At 31.8% G+C, this 23,061-nt stretch overlaps 1 protein-coding gene across 8 annotated transcripts in view; it reads left to right on the forward strand.

Annotated features, from left to right (window-relative positions):
• Nucleotides 1–4,143: 4,143 nt before the first annotated feature.
• The window catches only part of LOC140452382 (trithorax group protein osa-like), a 283,394-nt gene continuing 264,476 nt past the window's right edge, over nucleotides 4,144–23,061 (forward strand). For all 8 annotated transcript variants that reach the window (XM_072546590.1, XM_072546591.1, XM_072546596.1 and 5 more), the window contains exon 1: nucleotides 4,144–5,384. In XM_072546590.1, coding sequence (XP_072402691.1) covers nucleotides 4,614–5,384 — 771 coding nt within the window. In that variant the 5' untranslated portion in view covers nucleotides 4,144–4,613. The remainder of the gene's footprint in view (nucleotides 5,385–23,061) is intronic.

Consider the following 23,061-nt stretch of genomic DNA (forward strand, 5'->3'; position numbering starts at 1 on the left):
ATAAACAAGAGCCACCACCACTTTTTACTTCTTACTCGGATCCTGTAATTCGATACCGAATTATCTAGGAGATCAACACCTCCCATATGACGGGTATAATCGTTAGTCATATTGGGCTGAGGTATTGAATCTTCCTTTCGTAGCTTCCGATTATATCTTTTAACTGTAACAATTTGATGAACCGTTCCATTGTTGCTGGCTACAGTCACAACGGAATTATCGTTCCACCTTGCAACTGATACTTCTGCCTTTTTGTCGAAAGCATGATCAAACTCGCCCCTGTTCTTCTTTCCAAGCACTTTGCTACTTTGTAGAGGACATCCTGGTAACCTATTCTCTCTCACGGTGCTAGTAAAGAAAATTCCTTTTTCACCTAGAATGTGGAATAGTGCGTAACTCGAAAAGAAGTTGTCGAAGGAGACTTTATGTTCTGAAGGGTTTTGCATTACACGTAGCAGATCCAAAACTACTTACATCTCTAAAGTGTCTTGAGATTTCTGCCTTTCTGGATTTGCGCCACCATAAGGAATGAATTGGTATAGATATCCCTCTGAGTTATATAAGCACCAGACCTTGAAGCCAAAGCGCACTGGTTTACCCTTCATAAAATTTTTTGCAGAAATAGTCCACACTGCAAATATCGTTCGTTAATCAGCAAAAATAATGGACGTATTTTGGCAAATTTATCTTTTTTGTTTAAGTTATTATTATCGGAGACATGAAGATTTCTTTTTATGTTTGGGAAGGTGTTTCGACTCGTGCACTTTCTCATGAGCTCCACGCCTTTATCTGGGTCTTTTGACCAATACATACCACACACACATATACACGGAAGTGTATGATAACCGGTAAGGATTAAAATACCAAAAAACTTCTGCAGTTGAGCTGGAGAGAGTTTGAAATCATGTCTGTTGTTGTACCGGTCATACGTCAGGCTGAATTCGAGTATCTTCTGGAATACAATATCGTCAAAAAATAAAGAGAATATTTCAAATGGTGTTTTCCCAGCAAGTCTCAGCTTCGTTTCTTCCTTTTTATTAAATTTATTTTCTTTTGGAGAAGAGGAATAGTTTTCTGACGATTTAGACCAGTCAGGTGTATACTGCGTTGGTTTGCGTTTTCATTGGGAACTTACTTTTCTTTTCTTCCCCCTACTTGCGATATCAGTCAAAGCTCCTTCCTCTATAAGAAGATTATCATCCAAATCCTCTTCATCTGTTAACACATCAACTAAAGGAGGTATGTAAACTGCATCTATCTCATCCGCTTCTTCTAAATCAGAATCATCCTCCAGTATAGCTTGCAGTTCTTTAACTGAAAGAGGTCTCTTCATTTCATATTCGGACAGTCTAAAAATAGAAAATCGTTTCAGAATACGTATATGTAAATGTATTATCGTACATATCTTATAATATGTATATGGAATATTATCTGGTAATAATATTTATATGGAATATGTATATGGGATTTACAAAACACTAATAACAAATTTTACATACCCTCTAGACATCTTGATTCACGGTAAAAATACTGCAAAATTGTAAAAAATAGCTACTAACGACAAGGAGTAGACTCACTATTATTATACCAAAGAAACCACTACACATAAACGAAACATTATCTTTAAGGCGTTATAAAATTTTATGAGTATTCATATTTCAAATTATGTTGGGATAATAGTAGAGTTGGGAGATTGTAGACTCTAACTGAACAAGGAATTCTGGTTTGGTCTAATTATCATCTTGTGATTTATTATGCGAGCTCAAACGACACCGACAGATACTAGTAAATTTGAAGTGTTTTGATTATTATTTCAAAAATTATACAACACATAATATGGACGATTAAGATAACAAACACGTCAATAAACTATTTATATAAAAGATCCATGATCCATACATAAACTATAATATTCATCACATGAAAGTCATAGAAAAAAAATAATTAAAGAAATGTTTCGTTTTCGACAATTTGGCCATTAATGGGTTAACTAATATGTAGAATGAGGAGTTGTACTTAAAATATAATTTACACAACCACCTAAATTTATTTTTATTAGTTTTATATAAAAAAATCCCTTAACTTTTGCGTGTGTGTATATAATATACATATTGTCATTTACTGTTTGTTCATCTATATAATATACAAATTTTCACCTAATTTTTGTGTAATTACCTATTGATCAGACTTTTCTTGCGTCTGGTACATATTTTGAGTTTAAAATAAATATTTGTAATTTTTTTAAATATTAAATGTATAACAAAAATATATGTATGTGTATAATGTGTTTTATTTATTTCCTAAAAACAAAATTCTTCCCATTCAAACAAGATTGTTGAAGGAAAGTGCACACAATGATGTCAATTTAATAAAAACAGATAAGAAAAAGCGACAAAAAATATTGGGACAGTAGCACATAACTGAAAGAAATAAAAGAAAATGATTTTTTCCAAATGAGAAGAAAATTAGGATGCAAACATCGAAGCAGGGTTTATAATTATATATATATATATAATTATGAAAGACCTATCCATTGATGGAGAATACCTCAGCCGTCTAAGATTTGCAGACGACATTGTTCTGATCGCTAATAATCCTGCAGAACTAAAACACCTTAGAAGCGACCTAAATGCAGCTAACAACTAAGTTGTAATACATAAATCTGGCTGCTTATTCCCATAATAATGAAATAGGCAATATTCAAATCCAGGATGTGTACACTACTAATCATGACATGAGGCTGCGAAAGTTGGGCATTAAAGAAAGAGACAATAGCGAAACTCGAAGGTTAATGGAGCGATGCATGCTAGGCATAACAAAGAGATCGCAAATGAATAGAATGGATCAGACAGAAAACCCAATGAAATCTACATAATTAAATCTTTAAAATGACACTGGGTGGGACATTTAGCGAGAAGACCTGACAATAGATGACCACTAGGATTGTACTGTGGTATCCAAGAGACCAAGAAGACGTCCAAACTTAAGACGGGACTATGACGTGAAGCAGGTACAACATAGACAATCGATACAACAATATTAGACAATCGTGGGCAGAGAAGGTAAGAGAGGACCGGGAAGAAGACGCATTTCCTGGCTTCAAAATTTACGAAAGTGGTATAACACGACTACCACTGAACTGTTCCGCGCTGCAATAAACAAAGTAAAGATAGCCGTGATGATCGCCAACATCCGGAACGGATAGGCACTTTAAGAAGAAGGGCAGAGAATGAATACGCTGAGAATGATTGAGATAAATGAGTAAGGGAAACCTGATTAACTCGGACTCTGGAAAAGGTCCGACGGGGTACCTGAACCTGAACATAAAATTCCGTTTTAAACAGGTTTCACTATAGAAATTTGGCTAAAATCGACGTCTCCTTTAAATATAGTAACTCCAAAGTGTATAAAGAATAAACGGAATACTCTATTTAGTACAAATGTCTGGTTTTGATAACTCCCTTCCTCGATTTAATTCTAAATTTGATTAGTAAATAATGAGTAAGTTCAATGTATAACGGCCCTTGTCTAATTTAATATATTTAGTAAGCAAACCATCAAGGTCATTTTTAAATTATTATCGAAAGAGGGTATACATTTTATGACGTTCTATAAATTAAAAATATACCTAAACAAAATAAAAAGGGTTTTACTTTTTAACAATCAAGGTGACCGTACGCAAAGTGAGAAATAACCAGTGTTTGATAATGTAGACTGACCCTAATTATTTAAAAATTAAATCTGTCATTAAAAGTAAACAAGCCATGAAGGTCATTATTTTTATTAGTTTTCAAATAAAAATCCAAATTTTGTGATTTTTAAAGCGTAAATCAAACAAATTCTTAGGATATTAAGTGAAAACAATAATTATATTATAAATAGTTTTTCTCCAACACTATATATTTGATATATGAATAGAACAGACTTTATTAATTATTTACACTAATATCGCTATAATTTTTTACACTAATTTTCAATTACATCCTGAATTAAATCAGAAAAAAGCAATACCATGCTCCATTTAATTATATTATTAAATGTAAAAGAGTCAATTGGTTTCAATATTGCGAGTTTAAATTCTCGCGCCATTACGGTTTCATGAAAAATAGCGCGTTTACAAGTCTACGCTACAAAGCAGCGCCACAGTGGCGTAAGAACCAGCAGATGGAAAAATAGTTCTTACGTTTTTGTCGATTTATTTGGTGAAATTGTGTTAAAAATCAGAAAATATGTTTGCAGAATGTTCAGTGAAGTGTTATAAATAGGAACAAATGAAAATAAGTGAAAAATAAGACTCTAAATGTCAGAATAACGAGGTAAAATGTTGGCGTAGGAATCGGACCTCTACCCGTAACCGCCATAACCTCCATTCGTGTTATTGGAGTATTAACTTGTGTGTCAGATGTGTCTACCAATTTGGATAAATCGTAAAGTCGTATGGAAATATTTATTTTCAGCATCAAAGGAGTTATTTAGTTAGTGTATGATTATGTGTTTGAAAGGATTATGGTGCAAATTAGAATACAAAAATGAAGAAAAGCTTCCGTTGTTGACTATAACGGCGGGGTGTTGGCAACGATCGGCGGTGCTAGATCGCAGCCGTTTTTCTTAACATGGCTGCAACGCAGGCCGAAAACCAACAAAATGACGTGAATAGTGATAAAGTGCAGTCAGATCAGCATCTGAACGTGCGGAATTCCTTGTTACAAAATGGGACCGATAAGAGTATTGTTCGTGGAGGTGGCGGTATAGGTATAGTGCATACAAAGGCTAAAAACAGCGCCGGTAAAAACATAGCCATAGAAATGAGTCAATACCGACAGGATAGCGGCGGCGGTGGCTCTACGACGGTTCCAGGACAGACAAACACTAGCTCGGGCCCCACATCAAGTAATGAACCAAATCTTGGCGTAGAGTCTGAACCGTCAGCTGGAAGCACAGCTACGGCTACAGATTCAAGTATTTATTCGACGGAGGGCCCGGCAGCCCCATCGCCAGCTGCTACCGATGGACACGCATACGGTTTTCCTTACGGAAGGGACCTACACAACAGTTCAGAAGGTGGCTTACATGCTTTCGGGCCGCGACAACCTTTTGGAGCTCCTAAACAAATGCCTCCGCATCAATCTCATCAACGATTCGTAACGGGACCTTCGATTTCACAGACTCCCGGTCCTACACCTACTCTGAATCAGTTATTACAAAGTAACAACAATACCATGCCCCATAGATACCCAAACAATTACGGCCATCCAGACCAACATTACAATCAGTCTTGGCCGCCTCAGAAACCTTTACAACAGGCATATACTTCGGGCCCACCAGGGAGTGCTCAAGCTCCAGTTGGTACACCACCATCAGGATCCTACAGGACACAACCAACGGTAAGTCTATATTTTTCTATTCCTTGTCGTGTCCTCTAGATACACGTGTGTCTCCTAAAGGATGGGTACTAGCAGGAGCAGCCACGTGCCGAAGTTTGTTTACCATTTTATGTAGACAGGACCGGCACGCGCCCATTCCTACATATCCCACAACTTTTTCCTAATAACAGCCTTGAACTTGTTCTGACACTCTATTATGTACCTCCCACTTTGTTATTATGCAATCAGCTGATGTGTCGCTAAGGTGACGTCAAACAGACACACACTTCAATACTCCCACATGTATTATAAACCCTTTACCCTAAAAGTCCATTCTCTATTCCCACATTTCATTTATTTCCAATTATAGTCAAAACTCACAACATAAAATATCCCAATATTGTATCCCTCTACTGTGTTTGTTCTCACTCAATACATTTCTGTCTCAAAACATTTAAACAATTCTCAACAATCAAAAACTATTTTTTGAATTTTTGCAAACATTCTTGATGGACTTCATTTGCCCATTAGCTTGCAATCTTTAGTGTTATATTTTAATATGTGACATATATTATTAAAGACCAAATTCATTATTTATGTTCATCAACTACTCATGTCTTAAAATTGTTATATGACTATTTCCTGGGGCATTGAGTTTTTCTCAAATATCTTGATGGCAGTAAAATAAGCTCTAAAATAATTTTATTTTGACGTTACAGCTACTAAATCTGAAGCTCTTGTTAAAACCCAATGTTTAAATTTTAATTACTTACACTTAATTCCACTATTATTTTATTACATGAACTTATAAACTTAAAAAAAAACTGCAGTTAAAATAAAAAAAAATCATTTCATTATAAAACTGTTTTGGATGTGGGAGCCAAAACCATGAATGAAGAGTATAATTTTTGTTTATTCAGGAGACATCTGATAAAAATTATTGCTTTTATTTCATTGATACTTCCATAACAATTAGCTGATACAATATATTTGTAAATAGATGACTTATAATGTAATATATTGGATTAAAATACTTGTAAATAGACTTTTATAAAGGAGTTTTCTGTTGAGTTTTCTAATCACCACAATTTTGAAGTTTTTTTGTATTTAGTATATTCTCCTGTTTTTTTTTTTATTAAGATGTTCTAATTTATTTAATCTGCATTCAATATTGTCTTAATTGCTGTCATTGTTAAGTATTTATTTTTAATATTGTATAAAACTATAGCATTGATTTATCTGACATTCATTTGTGATCCCCTTTAAAATAAAACCATTTTGTTGTATTACATTAAAAAAAAACTAGTTGTAGCTCATTTTTAAATCACAGAGTTCCTATTATATTGAAAACTTGCGGGTTTGTATAGGTGCCATCCTCTGATAACTTAATTTAAGGAGAGCTCCATAGCATGTAAATAGTTTTTATTTTGATATATTACAACCATACAACCTATCCAATAATGACATTAAAATTTCTTGCCTTATTCCATTTTAAATCCTGATAAAAGCTATGAAAAATCATACTATACTGTATCTATTTACTTCACTTATTTTTATTTGAATAGAGCTACCAGCTGTTGTTTAATTTTTGACTTCATACATTTTTTATGTAATAGATGTATTCCCAATGATCTGATGTCTAAAATATATATCAGAAAGTTTATTTTATAATTTGTGATGTATTCTCAACAAATATACCTTTACACATCACAGAAACACTCTTACTGTGACACTGAGCACTGTTAATCTGAAATTCATGAATAGTGAAAACATTAATAAAAACTAAGAATGTAATTAATTTTAACATGCATAATAAAGTAAGGTCATGATAGTGTAACTATTGGAATAAGTACCAAAGGAAAAGAAACTGAGGTTTTGCCTTACATTTCCTCACCCTTTCTTTTTATCCAATGCTTCATTTTAAGTCAATATAGTTTTAAATCTTTTGATTTCTATTTCCTTATGTTTACTTATAATATGAACAGTCTAGATGAGAATTAATGCCAGGTTAAGGAATTTTAGTTGAAAATTAAAGTTTGATTACATAACTGAAAGGTAAACATTGTTATTTTTATAATAAATATATCAGTGTTTATTTAATTACAAATCAAATCTTATTTGCATTTTACTACAAATTAAGTCATAAAATAAAAATATTGCTCTGTATTTGTTTTTCAACAATGATAGTGATAAGATCAAATATTTTGTGCCATGCATAAATGGTTTCAACATTAATATTTATTGTTGAATTTGGCTCTATATTTGTAGGGCTATAAAAATTAATTATATCAATTGAATTAAACAAGTTATCTTTTATGAATAGTGGAATGAAAACAAAAAACTGATTATGCTTTACATTCAGTTGCCTGAAAGCAAATTAAATCATTTGTATAAGTATATAGTTTTGCTGTCATCTTCTACCTATGTTGTAAAGAAAAAACCTTTAGATTTCCATTAATTATCTAAATTTCCATGTCATAACTCCAAGTTTTATAGCTTTATTTTGTAATCAATATTATTATTTGGTCTTTAGCATACTCTAGTCAGATATATATATACTCTCCTTGATATTGGTACATCTGATTGTCAGTTAATGAGTGATTTTTGGTATATGTATTTATCCTTTTCCCTAAATGATTTAATTATTTGTACTCTTGTATGTAAATTTTTACTGAATTGATTTAGTAATGCTTTATGTAAATAATAAGACTAATTATTGAATACATTCTTAAGTTTTAGGCCTAAATATATTATATATAAACTAAAAGTCTATGATTACTTTAGCCTATTTAAAGTACCTAAGGATAAAAATAAGGTTCAAGATTAATAGCCAACATATCTTCAGGCTTCCTGATTGTATTTTACTTAATGCATTTTTTTCATCCATTCTTGTATTTCGTCAGTTGACAAGTAAAACTCACTAAGTACAAACATGATCGACATTTTATCACCAAATGCATTAAGAGCGTAGGCACAAAATTTCGGGCCAATGCTTTTTAAATGCAATCATTTTTTTTTTCGAATCCTGAGAAAACTAACAAATATTTTTGAAAAATTTAAACGTAGAATTTAAGATAACATTATTACCGAGGGCCGAAAGTCCCTTAGAATAAACAAAAAGTTTTTTTGAATGAGATATTTGAAATTAAAAATCACACTAAATTTTCTCTTTTTTTTAAATAAACATTATAGAAGTTGTCAAGGACTTTCGGCCCTCAGTAATAATGTATTCTTTCATTCTGCGTTTAAATTTTTCAAAAATACTTATTAGTTTTTTTAGGATTCGAAAAAAAATGAATGCATTTAAAAAGCATTGGCCCGAAATTTTGCGCCTACACTCTTAATGGTTTAAGATCTTTGCCTGGAAAAAGTCACTACAAATATCATTTCAACACACACTTTCAATTTGAATTATTTCATTATTTGCAAATTTTGATAAGATCCTGGCAGGTAAAAGTCATGATTGCATTCTATTTTGTGGGTTATGTTAGTTCAGTTAGTTGACTTAATCAGCATTTATTATTGTTTGCCGTTCTTAAATTGTAATAATTACTTTAATAAGTGAAAAGGGTTTCCCAAAATAATTACCTTCCATTCTAACATTGATTCAAAAGTGGATTTTTTACATTAGAATATGCTTTAAAACACCAATATCTGTGTTCTTTCAATATGGTACTTAGTGAGTTTTACTTGTCACCTGATGATTTAATGGTTTGATAATTTTGGCCCATCTTCATAATCTTTCAGTAGAAGATACTTTATAGTTTATTCTTGATATTATTAAACATTTCAATAAATTAATAGAACCATTTAAACTATAAAAGAAATATAATGTATTGCTTCCTGATTATCAATGTTTCCAATTAGTTTATCTGTAAGCTCTTTGTAAACACTAATTACATAATGTTGTAAATTCTAAACAAAGATTAGTTCTTTTTTATATTTTTATTCCAAGCCTTTATGGGTTTCAGAAGTTATATATATATATATATATATATATATATATATATATATATATATATATATATATAGATATATATATATTGTTTTTTACAATATTTACTATGCCTTTTATTATTGATTATTTAAAAGTAGTAGTTTAATATTTTTTCTAAACAATTCTTTTGTAAAACCTGTTATTTACAAACTGTAGAATTATATAACATTTTCAAAATATAATACACCTTTCTCCCTCATTTTCTTTTTCATAAGTTATACTCTAAATATGCTTAATTTTAGCATTTCTGAATCCTTTTTCTTTTTTGATATTAAATGGATACTTTTCATTAATACAATTCATTATATAATTGTCCATTGACATTCAGATTATCTTCTGTAGTTCTAAATTTTTGTCTACCTATCAAAGAATGTTACATATTAAAACTTGAATCAATAACAATTAAAAAAAAAACTGTGTTTGATATTTCTCATGCAATGTAGTACTTTGCACCAAAAACAAAAAAGGAGATATCTTTGAGTGCTCTAACTACAGAGGAATTGAAAATATTGTACGCTATACTATGCCACTATATGGCACCATATGCAGAACTAATAATAGGAAAATACCAGGCTGGTTTTAGGTAAATTATTCAATTGAGATTCAATATTGTTGGTAGAACAAAAAATGCTGTACAAGAGGCATATTTAACACTAAAAGAAGCAGATACACAAATGGCCTTAATAATAAACACCAACAAAATGAAATACATGAAGATAAGCATGCAGTCACAGATCCTACAGCCACTTAAAACAAACAGATATTGTAAAATACATTAAGGTAGGACATCCTGAAGTGAGTAGGACAAGTAATGCAACCCAGCTAGAAAAATGCTCCTTGATATAACCATTAGTTAGAGAAGAAGAAGAGGAAGACCCAGAACATGGTACTTGTTAATATGGATGAAGACATGAGAAGTATAAGATGGCGATGGATTGAGATGACTAGAGAGAAATTCTTGAGGTGGCTAGGACCCAAAAAGGGTTGTATAAGTTAGAATAATGATGATGAGTTTTGTATAGTTTGTAGATTATAGTAAAAATATATTTGCAAGTTCATAACTCTGTAACCATTGGGATGATGAATTGATGTCTTTGTGAATCTGAATTGAAAATTGAATTTTGTTTTGTTCAATTCCCATAATACAAGCCATCACTTGATGAATTTTCTCAAATTTTCTTTTGTCTGATTTTATCCGATTGATTGGCAATTTAGGCCAGTAGAAATATCACTCCACTCAATTAAAATTTTGTAGAATATTGCCATTTTTATTAATTTTGGAGTTTCCATATAGAACCAGATATATACAGTATGTAAAAAAGTAGTTCAATTTGTTATTATTTAGATTCTTGATAAGTTTACAAAAAAGATTTCAATAAATGTGTTTTAAGATAAAGTGAATTATCGTCAAAATAAACACTTATTTATTATGTTTGAAGTAGTAGTAAAATTTTTACTAGTTTTTGTGTTATATTTAGCATATTATTTTTAAGAAATTAAATTAATGAAGCCATTTTAAAATTAAAAAATAACAAAGCCCCCAGTTTCGATAATTTACCTACCGAACTATTTATGACATTGACTGCCAGCTATATTGCCATACTTTAAAATACTTCCTGGCTGTCTTATAATGGTTTGTCTTAAATATCTTGCTATTATGGCTAGTCTCCCATTATCTATTTGTGTAACATGTTGGTTCTATTCCTATCTTCCCTATCATACAATTTTCTGTATTTTCCAAAGATGTCTTATTTGGTTATTCTATCTTTGATGTTTTTCCAGCAGTTTATCTCAAGACTCTCATTTCTATCTATCTATCTATATAAGGATTTTTACAGCGGTCGCCGCCTTCCTTCTTTCAGCCAACGTCTCCAGTCCTTTCTGTTCTGCCATTCTCCATCTCTAAGGTCTCATCTTTCCATGGCCTCATCCACTTTATCCCTCCATGATCTTCGGAGTCTACCTCTTTTCCTCCTTCCCATTGGGCTCCAATCCGAAATCTTTGCTATCCACCTTGTATGATCTGTTCTTCTCAAATGTCCATACCAAATTAAACGTTATTCTTTGATGTCGCTGAGTATGTCTTGTTCTACTGCCATTCTTCGTTTTATCTCCTCATTTCTGATGCGATCCATTTTTGTCACTCTGCAGCTTCTTCTCATGAACTCCATTTCAGTTGCTGTGATTTTGGACCTGTTTCGTTTATTTATTACCCAATTCTCTGCTCCATAGGTCATTATACTGCGTACCAAGATGTTATAAATTCTCTTCTTTGTATTTCTGGTAATCTGTCTCATTTCTGTAATTCTTAAATATTCTTTTTATTTCAGCTGTATCTTCCCTTGTTTCTGTTGTATGTCATTATAAGTCTTACAAATGATTGATTATATATGCACTTTTCCATCTAATCTTATATCCTTAGGCCAGTGACACACGCAGCAGTTTGACTGAAGCATTTATCAAGGCAGTTTTCTTGACCATTGACACACATAGTGATTTAACCGAAGCTATTTTCCACTTAGTTTAACCAGTTTGTTTACTCAAGTCAGGAGTTTTAAGTTATTTCAGAAAGAAATAGAAATATTTCACTTTCAAAATTGTTGTGATTTATTGAAATCAGTGATGAAGAGGAAGAAGTATTGATGTTGAGTCTTCTGTACTACCACTGGAAAAGAAGAAGGAAAACTCGAGAGGATGTGGATACATCCAATTATTCAAGAAAGAAAAGATAAAGGGCACTTCAATAATGTGTTCTTTGAGTTTAGGAGTCACAAGGAGCAATTTTTAAATTTTACTGTTGTCATCATCCTTCAGAGGCAAACATATCACAAATGTCTTTCTAGCATTGTTTTTTGATAACTATATCACTGTATTCCGATGTTCTTATGTCCCACAAAGTGGGATGTTTTTCTACCTCCCCAAACAATTTACCAAAATCTGTTTTTGGCATTTTCAGACAAAAATATTGAAGAAAAAACAAACAAAACTCCAATGAATTGTTAGCAAACCACTTTCAGAAAACCGCTGTGTGTGGCACGGGTGATGCAATAAAACACAACTACTATTTCTTAGTCAGGCTGTTTTGAAGAGAGAGCTGGGGAGTCGTCCCAACCATCAACTGCCTCATTTTCACTATACTCGCTTTCACTGTCACTACCCATTCACTCAACATAGACAACCTCCTGATTCGATTTTACTTTCAGTAAACTCTTTGGGCCAAAGGTTTCTGTAGCTGGATATTTCTACTCACGGATACTTGAGTCACAACTTGTTCAATTATTTCAGAGTTAATTATTATTTTGCATCATTTAGGTTCTCTTGCCACCACTTAAGATTTCGTCTTAGATGTAGATAATTTCATCTTGTATTTACCAGCCGCTGGTTTGAATGTTTGTAGAGATAGTGCAAGCACTCTTGACCACAGCGCAGTAGACGAAATTTGGTTTAGTCCCCACTTCCATGCGAAACGCATTGTACTATGCACTGTATAATTCCACTTACAATAGAACCTTTCTGCCTTTACGTGAATTTGACTCCGCCTTCAGCAGCTCCATGGTCAAGAGTGTTTGAACTATCTTTACCACTCTCTGTAAGTTATCTTCTTTATCTAAGATCAAGATTGTGTCATCTGCATAACATAGGATTTTTATTTGGTTTGTGCCCAGCTTGTATGAGGTTTGCATATATCTGTTTTGTGGGTGATCATTTCTATCAATATCTCTTGATCTCTTTTTGTCCATTTAATATGTCGATTTAATATACCAGTGTCCAAATCGTAATTCAGTATTTTTTTGTAGTCCTTTTCCTTGATAAAGTGGCTATCAACTGTTTCTATCCTGTATCTAAGGCTCTGTGATTGGATCAATGAGCATGTTCCTTTTTTTACCAGTGTAAATTGCTGGCCTCTTATTCAAACCCTGCTCTTGTTTTTGTTGCCAAGCCACACTTGTATTTGATAATAACTTCTCTTAATGTATCCATTTAGGGTATCTACAGTGGGAACAAGGGATGGTAGTTTGATAGCAGTGCTTTTGGTGGTAGCCTTAAATAATCATATCCCATTTGCTCAAGATACTTTTCCATGTCTTCGACATTTTTCAATTTCAATTTATTTATTTGTATATCTTTGGCAGCTCCATATAACAATATTGCACAATACCTACCAGCTTTCAAAATATCTTCTAGTTTAGCGTCATTACTGTACAATATGTGCTTGTTGCAAAGTATGTGTATATACCTGCACGTGTAAATTTTTTGTTTTTATTTAACACATTTATTTAACACAACATTTAAAATTCAAAAAAAATATTGCTTTTTTTTATTCATAACTCCTTTAGTTTCTAAGCTAACAAATAGATCAAAAAACCATTTTGTAATTTATTTTAAAGGCTATAAGGTGGTGTATATTAAATTTTTTTCAAGCACCTCATTTTAAAAAGGTTGTGCTGTAAGGGCTCAAAGATGGTTCTTTAAACAATCATATCTCGTTTCATTTTCAGTCTATAGAAATAAAAAAATCAAAATCTTCAGGCCGTTTTTTTCTATTCCAGAATTTGTTCTGTATCTTGTTTAGTTGTGAGTTATTTTGAAAAAAGGTTATTTTTTGAGAAATTCCGAAAATAGTGTCTTCACCTTAAACTCGGATTATTTCAAAACTATACCTTCTGACCAATTAAACTTCTAGAATGTAATGTTTGTATACAGGGTGAGTCATGAGGAACTTTACATACTTCTACCATATATAGAGTCCCTCAGGGAGCATATCATGTGGCCACTAAAAAATGTCAACTCCTCTTCTTTATTAATTAACAGGGTGATTTGTGTAATTGACCATTTATTTCATTTTACTGTAGTGTTTATACGGCTCATTTTATTTTTTTAATTTTTGCATGATACAGTACACTACTATCAAGCATTCGACTGGTATTAGCTAAACTAAAAAATTCCAGGACTGGCTTTGGAAAAATTAATTTAGGGATTCGTATTAAATATTACACCCTGTATATATATTTTTTAAAATGCAATAAGTGATTTTCAAACTACATAAATAGCCAATGAAAACGACATATGCGACAATGTTGTCGCACTTTTATTAAATTTTTAGTGAACGATCAAATCTTACCAACAATAGAACAACCATAATGAAGTATCAAATTATAAGGTAATTAATTTAAACAAATGTTATAAATTTTAAACATTTTAATTGAAATGATAAACTGAGTCACTGCACAACAAAAAACAGTAACTACTAACAATAACGAAGAACAATTTAAAAAAAAACTAAAAATATGTACATAGTTATGATAAACCCATAAATTAGAACTGGAAAAGATACAATAATGGTAACAAAATAAAAATAATTCAAAATAGATTTTCGAAATGGAACCCTGCAGCCTGTACACATTTTTGTTGCTGAATTGTTAATTGACGTATTGAATTACGGATACTCTGGGGATCGTTTCTAATAGTATTACAACAATGTATAATTCTATCAATTAATTGTTGTCGGTTATTAATATTCACTGCGTAAACTAGTTGCTTCAATCGTCCCCAAATATGGTAATCAACGGGATTGAAATCAGGGGATCTTGAAGGCCACGAAATAGGACCCGCACGTCCTATCCACCTGTTGCCATAAACATTATTGAGATGTTGTCTCACTGCCAGTAAAAAGTGTGGGGGTGGCCCATCATGCTGAAAATACATCCCTCGGATAGCAACATTCGCGTTGGCAAGAAAATTCGGCAAAATATTTTGTAGAAAGTTCAAATAGACCTGCCCTGTTAAAGGACCATCAAAAAAGTGAGGACCTACTAATTGGTTATTTATGACACCAATCTACACGTTAACCGAAAACCTTAACTGAGAACGACGTTCTCGAATAGCATGGGGATTTTCTTCTGCCCACACATGTGAATTTCGTGAATTATTTATCCCGTCTCTGGTAAATTGGGCTTCATCTATAAATAGTGTCCTGTATAGCGTTGGTCGATTATTGTTAATCCATCTACAAAATTCCAACCTATCGATCTCATCTCCAGCATGTAGTCGCTGAACCATTTGAATGTGATATGGGTATAGATTATTTTTTGTAAGACTCTACTTACTTTTGATTGAGTAACATTAAGTTCTCGACTTACTTGTCTAGTGCTTATTGTAGGGTTCATAGTAACGGCGTCCATAATGTCATCTTCCTGCGCTTCATCTACATGTCGCTCTGTTGTTCCACTAGGAAAAGTGCCATTTTCTCGCAAATAATTAAAAACTGACCGAAAAGTTGGATGACTGAGAGTTCGACGATTAGGAAATCTCCTGCGATATTCTCTACTAGCAGCCCCACCATTCCCATTACAGAATCCATAAACAAATATTATGTCTGCATATTCTGTGGTCGAAAACTGATGTGGCATTTTGAACGAAAGTAACAAAAGCTCTACCAAAACTAACACAATGTACTTAACGTAGATATGACAGAAGAAATATGTAGTCTTGTACACATAAATAACAATTGATAATGACAATAATGACAATGGGTATAAAATATCAAGAAACGTCAAACGGTCAACGCCAACCTTCATTTTAAACTTTTTTAGATTTATTTTTATTTAGTACAGTTGATGCAATGTATTATTATTTGACATAAAATTTTAGTTAGTTAGTTTAGTTAGTTTTTGACACAAAAACTAACACATACAAGAGGTTTGACTTTTTAATCAATTTAATTTATTATTTATCGAAAATAATGCCCCAATACGATCTATGAGTAAAAATTTAAAATTGAAAAACAATTGATTCTATCGTAGAGATAATACAAAGTGACAGTAAAGATGTTATTTTCTACGTATTAGATTATGTTGTAGGAACTCATTTTAATTAAAATGTTTGAAATTTATAACATTTGTTTAAATTAATACCTTATAATTTGATACTTCATTATGGTTGTTCTATTTTTGGTAAGATTTGATCGTTCACTAAAAATTTAATAAAAGTGCGACAACATTGTCGCATATGTCGTTTTCATTGGCTATTTATGTAGTTTGAAAATCACTTATTGCATTTTAAAAAAAAATTATACAGGGTGTAATATTTAATACGAATCCCTAAATTAATTTTTCCAAAGCCAGTCCTGGAATTTTTTAGTTTAGCTAATACCAGTCGAATGCTTGATAGTAGTGTACTGTATCATGCAAAAATTAAAAAAATCAAATGAGCCGTATAAACACTACAGTAAAATGAAATAAATGGTCAATTACACAAATCACCCTGTTAATTAATAAAGAAGAGGAGTTGACATTTTTTAGTGGCCACATGATATGCTCCCTGAGGGACTCTATATATGGTAGAAGTATGTAAAGTTCCTCATGACTCACCCTGTATAAATGAAGTAAACTGTAAATGAGCTACAAATAGTTTCAACCAGGGTGGTTCTGGCGGGGGTGAGTTTGTTAATTTTTGCGTCACAAAAAATATAAGTTATAACTTACCTTAATTTTCATGCAAATCACTTTTACCAGTGGTAATTTTTAAGTTTTTTTTAAGATCCTTAAGAAAGTTTCTATATGTTTTTCGTGGAAAACTTCGTTTCCAGTTATTCAACATCATATGCGCCATAAGAACCATAACTTTGTTAATATTAAGTTTACGGTATTAATAAAAAGCTGAATCTATTTGTTTAATAAGCTTCATTTTATATCCCAACAGTTTTCCTGACAAAATCTAAATTTTTGGAGTTATTCGTGAAAAACCGTTTAAAAACAAACTTTTTTTGACTTATAATTGGTGAACTTTCAATCACGAATAACTCCAAAAATATTGACTTTTCGGCATTGGGTGCATTTTGATCTTTGAGCTATTTTCTACCTACTGTCAAAATTTCAAGCAAAACCATGCATATAAAAAGAATTCTGAGCAGAAAACCATCACATCCTGGACTATTAATTTAAAATCAATTTGTCATTACATTATTATTGCATCTATTTCATCCTTTTTAATAATTAAAAGATTCCAGTACCTTTAAAAGACTTCCATGAAAGACTTCTGAAATAGTTAGAAATTATTCTAATTTTTACCATTCCTGACCCATTTGTACTAATAAAAAATTTAAAAGCAATTCAGTTTTCTCTAAATCAATACTTTATGTGACAAGGAAATTACTAGTTTAAACATATCACTTGTTCTGAAATTATATTTAATTTATGAAAGATGGATTTGAAAACTCAATGTCTGGATCTCAACAGGTTTTTTTTAGATATTTATATAATTCAGAGACTTTTTTACACTTATTATTTTGTTTGTACAATTCTTTCGAATGAGGTTGAGGGGTACTTTCAATTAACAAAAATTTAGCAATCAAATATGGACTATATAATATATATCTCGTAGCTGCCATATTATATGGATATTGTAGTGTTTCTTGGCATAAAACTTCAGCAATTAATTCATAGCGGTTCACTTTTCTGGTTTCAACGTTTTTGGCGGATATCTCGATTTTTCATGGGATGAGTTATGCGCTAGGGGATGATGAGGTAGCCTTTGGTGATTGGTTAATATACCAATCAATAGCAATTAATTAGCAATAAAATATGCCGCCACGATGGGCCCTGTACTCATTTTCCTTGCCGAGATATAGCTATGACTATGCCAGCTTTACCGTAAAGTTGGCACACCCACTTTTTCTCGGAAACGGCTACAACAATAAATTTTCCTTTCCGTAATAAGTTAGCAATAAATTATAGTGTTGGTCTGAATTCGACCTATAAAATGGATATGCTAACTTTACAGATATCAATTTTATTAACCAACTAACATCTAATGAATACTATCTGATGAAAAACGTAAAAAAGTGTAGAATTAATCCTTAACATTCATCCAATAAATTTGAAGTGGATTCAGATGCATTCAGTGTATGACGAATGGAATCTGAAGTGTGCTAGAACTAATTCAATTTATAATTAACACGACAAAAGCACGCTTTTGTTATAGTTACTAAAGCATGGATAGCTTCGAATATATTTTTTTGTGATTTCATTATATGGAATTCTAAGGATCTAATAGAAATTATTTTTGCGTTCAGAAACTAGCAATTATTGAGAACAGAACAGTTATAGTTTTGCTGTAAAAAACATTTAATTTTTGTTTTTCCTTGGTCTTTAGCAAGGTAGTATAGAGCGTCTCAGACGCTCATTTCAATATGTCGAAATTGCTATTTGGATTTGTAATTATGTAGTTATTACGGTGCAAATCAAAGAAACTTGCGGCCTTTACACAATCTTGCCGAAGAAACTTGACACCAACAACTCATATCAACAGAAAGATTAATCGAGGCAGGGTATAGGAACGTGAAAAGGAGAATGAGCTATATAATTTTCACTGCTCTCGCGTGCATTAAACGTGATTTACACAAAACACAAAAGGAAAATTATTTTTAGTCCTATTTTAAATCACTTTCATATTATTTCTTATTTGACGTTTCGAATTGCACATTGGAAATCGTTTTCAAAATACAAATATCTGGGTGACGAGTTAATGTTCTGTTTTGTTGTTTATTAGTTCCTTTGGATGAGTGATGACAAACTATTTGGATTTGGTGAGATATATAATATTCAACTATTCTTGCCACATATGAAAACCGTTTTTTACTTTGATCTTACCGTGTAGAGTAACCAATAAAACCAATAAAGCCTTGATTTGATCTTTTTATTGTCGGAAGGCGTTTTTTGTTATAACCAGTCGGCCTGCAGCCAATTGGATTGTTGTAATCCTCCATTCTTGTAACTTTCGACGGCTTTATGGACGGTTAGGGGCTCAGTCAAATTATAAATTAAAAAATTTCTGGTGTCTGCTGGGATCTGACTTGGTAAGCCAGTGAGCTATGGTCGATTTTAATTAAACCTTGGTTCAAGTGAACTCAAAAGGATTTATCTTTGAATGATTCTTCTGGTGTATGTGCTGTCTCAATGAATCTTTGGTTCGTCTCAATTTCTTTTTGTTTCTTGTTTTGTTTTTTATGGAACCCTTTGACTCAGCTCCTTAATGTAGAGAGTGATGATCAATGCGTGCGAACTCAAGATCTATTATAGGTCGATAGAAATTTACTTTGAATTGAAATAATTTTTTCGTTGCACCAAAGTCATAATTAGACCGTTGTAACTCATAACAATATATTTAATTTTCAGACAATTGTGATAGGACGAGGTGCCATTTGGATAAGTTTCTATTGATTTATTTCATGGTACCTATATCTGTGTTTAACTATAGACGCTCGGAACCTAACGCATCTTTCTTGATTCTTTCCTGGTTCGGGCGAGACCTACATGTTTCTGGCACTTGATCGCATCAAACCCAGTTCTTACTTTAAATTGCTTCAAGAAGCCTTGTACCTTTATGAAAGCCACCAATTTTATTCCAGAGGGTTTAAGGATTTCTCCTTGTTTTAATAGTTTGAGTGGTTTCTTGTCACTAAGAATTTCATATTCGGGACATGTGTGTCAGTTTCTCTCTCCATTACGCATTTCTTGTACCAAGGATCATTTACAGTACCTATTTTGTAGAGAGGTTTCTTCAATTGACAGTTTTGTCACCATCTGTATGACAGTTTTCAACTCCTTTCTTGTAAGTCCATTAAACTAGACGAAAGCGTCCTGTCCATGTTGCTAATGATTTTGTTCATATAGATTTCCCTGAAGAGATCCATTTGCTATACCTTCCAGCTATTTTTGGGATCTTACCCTATTCTTTTGTTGTTTCGTACTAGTTTATTAAGGAGGTCCTTATAGTTTTTCACCAATTTGATAAATGGGTTCTTTACTCTATTTCCGCCTGTCTGTCGGTAAACACATTCATTTTTTTCGCTCTGTAACCTCCCCCATTGACCTCATCGATACAGTGTATCAGTAAAAATACTTCAGTCTGGGACGCTGTGTTTACTTGTCTAACGGTTTTTGACCCATCAGTGAAATATATTTAATCCTCATTGATATAATAGATTACTTGTTTCCTAGATTGTTTGATCATGGAAATAAGTTCTGAGTATCCAACTTCCCTAAAAATCATTGTTTTGTGTGCTGGCGACAATTTCAAAAATAACAAAAGAAAAGTAAGATTCTTTGAACTTAAAAACAGACTAAATGTGTTTAAGCCAGTTTAACAATGAGATTTTACTGAATAGAAGAAAATAATATCTTTTAAAGTAGTTAGAATATACCATTAAATAAGGTCATATTATAGTACAGTAAAAAAAAATTAAATGTAAAATATGATAATAAAATATTAAATACTTTCCCAAACAAGCATCTTTGGTACAAATGAATTTAAATGTGTGAATTAGTGTTGACTCTAATCTCCTATAGTTTTCACCTTAAAATTTTTAATTTATCGGGATATTAATAATTTGCCCCTTTAAATTATACTACCTGTTCAAAAACTAATAAATCAATGTTTTTATACGATCTGTTATATAAAAATGAGGAAGGAAAACACCTGTTAACCTGTTAATTATGCATTATTTTCAAAATTAGCATTGTTATGTTTATCAGCTGATGTATTTTTTATTCTTCCCAACATGAATGGATAATTACTGATTAGATTATCATATGCTTATAGAAAATTGTTTCGTTATCATTGCCGTTCGCCTGTACAGGCATTATTTTGGACGATTCTGTAATTTAAGGTGATCGTTGTAGTTAATTTGAACAAATTGAGAATAAAAGATCTAAATAATCGTTGATAACATTACTAAAAATATATACTACTTTATAACATAATTAATACTTTATAATATGGTTTAAACGTGGAAAACAGGGCTTATAATGTGCCTTCCACTCCTTCCAGTATTTTATTTTTATTCCTTTCTATATTACTAGGAGACTTCATATATATTTTTGTCTTCTTTATTTCTCAATCACTATATTTTTGACAGAACCGAATGCCAAGCCGGATTCAGACCGACCAGATCGGCCGCAGAACGTTTTAACTAGACTTCGGCAAATATGCAAATAAAAATGTAGAAAATATGCGCATAAATATGCACGTGTTTACCCGAAAATATGCAAATATTTTACAAAATATGCATACAAATAAATAAAAAAATCGTAAAATAGTAACAATTTTATTTAAAAAAAAAGTGTACATAACTAAATATTTCCTACTATTCATTAAGATTTACATTTATTTTAAGTAACTACATCATTTTTAAGTATGAATAAACTTATTTAGAATTATGGTAACAATAAATGACCAAGTGGTGTTCAAAATTTTCTAACAAAAACTTGTGGCTTCTGTCTGAGTACATATATTTATATATGGAAAAACTTCGTTCAACATCAACTGATGTAACGGGAGCATTTTTCAAACTAACCAAAACATTTGGTTCTAAATTAATTGTTTCCGAAATATTTCCAGCTAGAACACTGACTACTTCAGAAAGAATATGGTAACCTTTATTTTTTTCCATAGTAGCTTCAAATTTTTTTAAAATATCTTTTCCAATATTACCTCTAACGTTCCGACAACATGACGCAAATTCTTTTATTAATGCTGTACTTTCGAACAATGACAGTTTTGGTGATTCTAACTGAGTAATTGTTTTTTGAACAAAACTAAAATTTGATTTTATAAATGAAAGTTCTTGTTGAAGCAAGTTATTCTGAAAAGTTTGTTTAGAATCCAAAAGAGATTGGGAACTTTCATCTGTTAACGTATCAATTATGTTCTTTATTTTAACAAAATGATCTGCATAAAAATTAGCTGCTTCTAACCATGTTCCCCATCGCGTTAAAATAGGTTGTGGTGGAAGAGGAATAGGTTAGGTAGCATTTCTTTATAAAGTTGAATTCTTATAGGAGATTTAAGAAATACTTTTTTGACACTGGATATCATGGTATTTACAAGAGGAAACTTTTTTCGTATTTCCTCTGCAACTCTGTTTAATCCATGCGCTACACAAGTAACATGTATTAAATCTGGGAAAAATATTTTTAAATTTTGTCCTGCTTTCACCATATAAGGAGCAGCATCCGATAAAATAAGCAGTAATTTATTAGAAGGAATAGTTGTCGGAAGAAAAAAAGTTGCTAATGTTTCTTGTATAAAACGCGAAATTGTTAAAGCATTTGTTTTCTCAAGTTGCTGGCATGAAATAAGATGAGATTTTGGTAAGGTATCTTCTTTAAGAACACCAATCAATAAATGAGCAATATACTTTCCTGAGGAATCAGTGGTTTCGTCTACAGATATGTAAAAATAATTATCTGCAATTTCTTCCTTAATATTAATTAACACCGACGAGTATAGCCCGTTCACATTATTTCTTCTTAGAGACCGATCACTTGGAACATTAAGTTTGCAATATTTTTTTAGAAACGAACTAAAATTTACATTTGCTAATTTTGAAAGCGGTATGTTTGCAGACACTAATGCGCAACACAAGTCTTCATTAAAAGTTTCTTGCTCATCTAATTTTTTTGAAGTAGATTGGAGACATTTAGCCATTGAAGTTTGATGTTTTCCTCCTATTTTTCCTTTTTTTGCAATGTGTGAAGCAGTTCTCACATGTTGGTCTATCTGAAATTTCTTCTCACATGCTATCTATAAATAAAAATAAAAACCTTTATTTTAACCCAACCTTTAAAATATAAAAATATACAAGGTGTTTTTGGTTAATCAAATAACTGGTTGGGAAAAAAAAACACTCGCACAAGTGTT

Source organism: Diabrotica undecimpunctata, chromosome 10, assembly GCF_040954645.1.
Source record: "Diabrotica undecimpunctata isolate CICGRU chromosome 10, icDiaUnde3, whole genome shotgun sequence".
NCBI lineage: Eukaryota > Metazoa > Arthropoda > Insecta > Coleoptera > Chrysomelidae > Diabrotica > Diabrotica undecimpunctata.